General features: G+C 40.6%; 2 protein-coding genes across 2 annotated transcripts; both read right to left on the reverse strand.

Moving 5' to 3' along the window:
• Positions 1-798: 798 nt before the first annotated feature.
• LOC143030186 (uncharacterized) lies at positions 799-1,527 on the reverse strand. The gene has a single exon (XM_076193348.1). It carries the CDS (start codon positions 1,525-1,527, stop codon positions 799-801), a length of 729 nt encoding a protein of 242 aa, XP_076049463.1.
• A 384-nt stretch (positions 1,528-1,911) lies between these two features.
• LOC143030187 (uncharacterized) lies at positions 1,912-3,711 on the reverse strand. Its single transcript, XM_076193349.1, has 2 exons — positions 2,911-3,711; positions 1,912-2,829 (listed from the first exon to the last, which is right to left on the reverse strand). The coding sequence occupies exons 1-2, from the start codon at positions 3,709-3,711 to the stop codon at positions 1,912-1,914; spliced, it is 1,719 nt and encodes a 572-aa protein (XP_076049464.1).
• Positions 3,712-4,066: the final 355 nt, after the last annotated feature.

Consider the following 4,066-nt stretch of genomic DNA (forward strand, 5'->3'; position numbering starts at 1 on the left):
CATTGCTGCATATTTGGGGGGCTTGGCCTGCGGCGCGGGCGCTGCGCGCCCTGGGCTACGCCCACTTTGCATGAAAATAAAACACTTGAATTATATTGTTTTTTTATTTCTCATCAGCGACTACAATACTATCATTAACTTTTATCTTTTTCCGTGGTGGAGACGGGGTACTGTCTTCATCATCGCTTTGCCGCTTGACAACATCCTTCATCTCCTCGATGAACTTTTCCTGGTTTTTAGTTAATTTTTTGAGTACTGATATGATGTCCTTCATTTCTTTTTTCAAAGTAACAGTTTCGGAATCGCTTTCATCTGGGTCGTTATCCTTGTCATCATTGAAAACAAAGTCTGGGAGAATCATCTTTACGGCGTCTTCTTCTGAGATGTTATAAATTGTCTTTGGGATTTCTCTGATTCCAAAATCTGGTTCTTCTTCGGCGATCGCAGAAGTTTCACCGCTAGCAACGACGGCCGGTGGTTCTACTTGAGGACTGGGCGTAGCCTCAACAAAAAGTTCTTTATATACACAGTTGTTCGCAGGCCTTATTTTATATTCTCCATTTACATTGTGCCAGCCGGTATAATGAAATAACGAATCCCAGCTCGTTACTCTTGAACACGCCACGTACAGTTGTCCGTGAGCGAAACACTGTACTGAATCCAGAAGTAGCCCGCAACGTTCAAACGTTTGTCCTTGACTCTTATTTATCGTCATAGCATAGCTTAGTTTGACCGGAAATTGCTTACGCTTGAAATGAACTGGAGTATCTTGAGCCTCTAACGTGATTCTAGGTATCATCACTTGCTCTCCGCGGTAACTAATATTTTCCCGACTAAAACATTCTTTTTCAAGTTTGTCACTATGATTCTTGTCCCGTTGCATAGCTTCGGTGGGCAAATGTTTCGAATGATCATTAGCACACTCCCTACCTTTACCCTAAGCTGATGAGGCGGAAGGGATGGGCTTGTCATGGCGTTGAAAACTGAAGTCTGTATATCCGTTCCTTCTTCGACTGCAACATCAACACTATTGTAAACGACTTCCTTCTCTTTTAGTTTCTCGTGAATCATCTGATTGATGTTGTCGACACCATCATTCGTAGGTGATACTATAGCTCGTTTTTCAAAATACGACGCGTTCAGGTGGTTATTTTCTATGTCATCATAAACTTTATCAACCAACTCTTGGCGAGATTTGACTCTTACATCAAAGTCTTCGTCGAATTCAACGGGACCCTCACTTTGAGATCCCAATTGTAATAATTTCTGAGGAAATAGAATGTTTTTTGTGTCATCCTTCTTCAGACGTGCATTTTCTGTCAACTCTAACTTTGTCAGATCGTTCCACATATAACTTGACTTGATGCAATGTTCGAGTTCCTCGTTCTTTCCACCACCTCGGATAACAGGGAGAATTTGTCTGAAATCCCCTGCGCAAACAAACACCTTACCTCCCATAAACTTTTCGTTCTCGAGAACATCTCGCAACGTAATATCAAGTGCGGTCAACGTGTTTTTATTTGCCATCACTATCTCATCCCACACGATCAAAGATGTTAATTCTAATAACTTTGCAAGTTCTGAGTTTTACTTAATGCTACATGACCTGACTTCGTTATATTCCATTAGCGGAATCTTGAATATGTTATGAGCAGTTCTTCCTCCCTTAAGAACTGTAGCTGCAATACCCGAAGAGGCTACCGCCAAAGCTATCTTGCCCTGAGAACGTACCGAGTCCAACAACATGTTCAAAACGAAGGATTTACCAGTGCCCCCTGCAGCATTCACAAAGATTCCATTGTTCTTGTACCGATGTCCAAAATGCACTCGGTACATCACTGCATCGTACACTTGTTTTTGTTTATCGTTCAAAAGTAATTCTTTCTGTGCAACTTCCTCCTTTAACTTTTCTTAGTTATAAGACCTCTCTCTTCGAACGACATTTGAAGTCTTTTCCCCGCCCCTCGAAGGAGGCAACCCATATTCAGTGATGCTTCCCCCTCCACAATTCCACACGTGTTTTTGAATGTCATCTAATGCGTCCATATATATTTCATCGTTGTATTCAGTTAAGTTGTTGATGTGCAGATAGTCACTGGCGAACAAATCTTTGGTTTCTTCCCAGATCCCTGATTGATCTTCAAGATCCGAAAATACCAACATGCTTGCATATGTCTCTCGAAGTTGTTTCCTATCGTTCGTGTGGTTGATTATCTCCAAAATTGTATTTTTCCATGTTTCTTCATCAGCTAAGAGACCCAAAGCATTGACAGCTTCTCTATTAGAGGGATACATTTTACCGTCAATTGTGCGAAGATCTTCGTATGACGTAGGACCTGGTTTATGCGTAAGCAGGAGCCTCAAGTAAAACAACTCTACTGTCTTGGTGGTCACCGCACGAATACGCCCCAGCGAGAAGGTACGGCCTTTTCGTTCTTCCCAACTTGAAGTGTAGGCGTTGTAAATGAAATGGCGCGGCACCTCGTGGTAGTGTAGATCGGCAGTCAACTGCGTGTCTTTATTCGTTTTCTTCTTCATCTCTTCTTCTGACGTGTTATCATTGTAAAACACCTCATTTTCTCCTTCCAATTGTAAATCGAGTGTTGTCACAGGAGGATAATTTTTATGAATATCGAATTTGAATATTTTCCAAGAAGCTTCGTTAGCATTTACAAATCTTGCTTCTTGATAATTTTCAACCTTGTTTACATCTCCGTTGTCGGACGTTTTAGTGAAAAGAATGCGATCGCAACCCTTGTTCACGTATTTAGTAACGTAAACGATGCATTTGATTGAGTTTGAGCATTCAACGTTTATATGAGCATTATACTTCAAACGCGTTATATGGCACCACCCATGAATTGTCTATAGTTTTTTTCTCACCTTTAATTTTTATTTCAAAAGAATTACCTTCTCCAACCGATCTTTTTTTTTTTTTTTGTATTCTGGGTATCCATTGTTTCCAAACAATAAATCATTTCTGCAAGTCTTAGGGAAACCTTTTCCACATTTTTGTGCTCTCGAATGTTTGCCCTGACAACAAAGGAGTGATTCATCGTAGCCTTTACATGGCCCATGAATCATACACTTTGTGACAACATCGTAAAATCTTGGTTCTTTTTCCTTGTCGGGAATTTCTGCTGAGATCAATTGAGAAACTATATCCGCGGTTACGCGTTCTTCCATCCACAACAATACGTGCACGTGAGGAAGTCCACGTTTTTGCCACTCTATGCTATACAGATATGCTTTAACACGACCAAAAATATGTTTGTGTGTCAAATCTTCTATTAGGCTATCAACTTTCAACTTAAATATCCTACTTACTAAATCGGGGCGGTCACACGATTTTGTTTCAGTGGAACCTGTTTTGTCCATCCCCTCGCGTAACTCACTCCAATTTGGATTCATAGTAAAAGTTATGAAATAGTCTGGAGAGCCATAATAAGAGACGTATGCGAGAGCGTCTTGTTGTCGTTGCTTCATGTATCGAGGTCCACCAACAAAGGTGGGAGGCAACACGACTCTTTGTCCAATGTCATTCTTGTTCGTAACGTTCAATATGTCCGCCCTCTCTTTGCGTATTTGATTCTGATGAAGTTCCAGAAACGACAATTTGTTAGATTCAACCTTCACGAAATTGTCTACTGCAAATTGCTGAAACAGACTTCTACCTTTGGTTTTGTAGTTGAAAACGCCTTCTCTTTCCATGTAAAGTGATGAATAAAACATAGCTGGTGAAAGTCGGTTATATTTCCCCTCTGTTTTACCAGGTTGACATTTTGTAATAGTACCCTATGTCGCCGTTGGGAATGAGTAAAGGATACTGGAATATGTCATAAAAGTAATTGTTATGGTCCAATATTTTGTTAGGAAATTTCGTGTTCGCTGCAGGGAAAATTATTATTATCTGAAGGGGGTCTTTGTCTGGACTCAAATCAACTATCCCTCCAACTTGCGAGGAAGACGTGGGTAAATGGTAAACCCCTTTATGCTCTCTCGTATTTGATGCCTTCGGCTGTTTTTAGCGTTATGGACATTTCAGGAATTTTATCGGTCTTTTTAA

This window comes from Oratosquilla oratoria, chromosome 12, assembly GCF_046742065.1.
Source record: "Oratosquilla oratoria isolate Oo_2021 chromosome 12, ASM4674206v1, whole genome shotgun sequence".
In the NCBI taxonomy this organism is placed as follows: Eukaryota; Metazoa; Arthropoda; class Malacostraca; order Stomatopoda; family Squillidae; genus Oratosquilla; species Oratosquilla oratoria.

Bases quoted from the DNA above. Each gene is read 5' to 3' on its own strand.
- LOC143030187 (XM_076193349.1), bottom strand. From the start codon at position 3,711: ATGGAAAGAGAAGGCGTTTTCAACTACAAAACCAAAGGTAGAAGTCTG. The intron at 2,830-2,910 runs GTAATTCTTTTG...ACGCGTTTGAAG, and splicing joins AAAAAGATCGGTTGGAGAAG to TATAATGCTCATATAAACGT.
- LOC143030186 (XM_076193348.1), bottom strand. From the start codon at position 1,527: ATGGCAAATAAAAACACGTTGACCGCACTTGATATTACGTTGCGAGAT.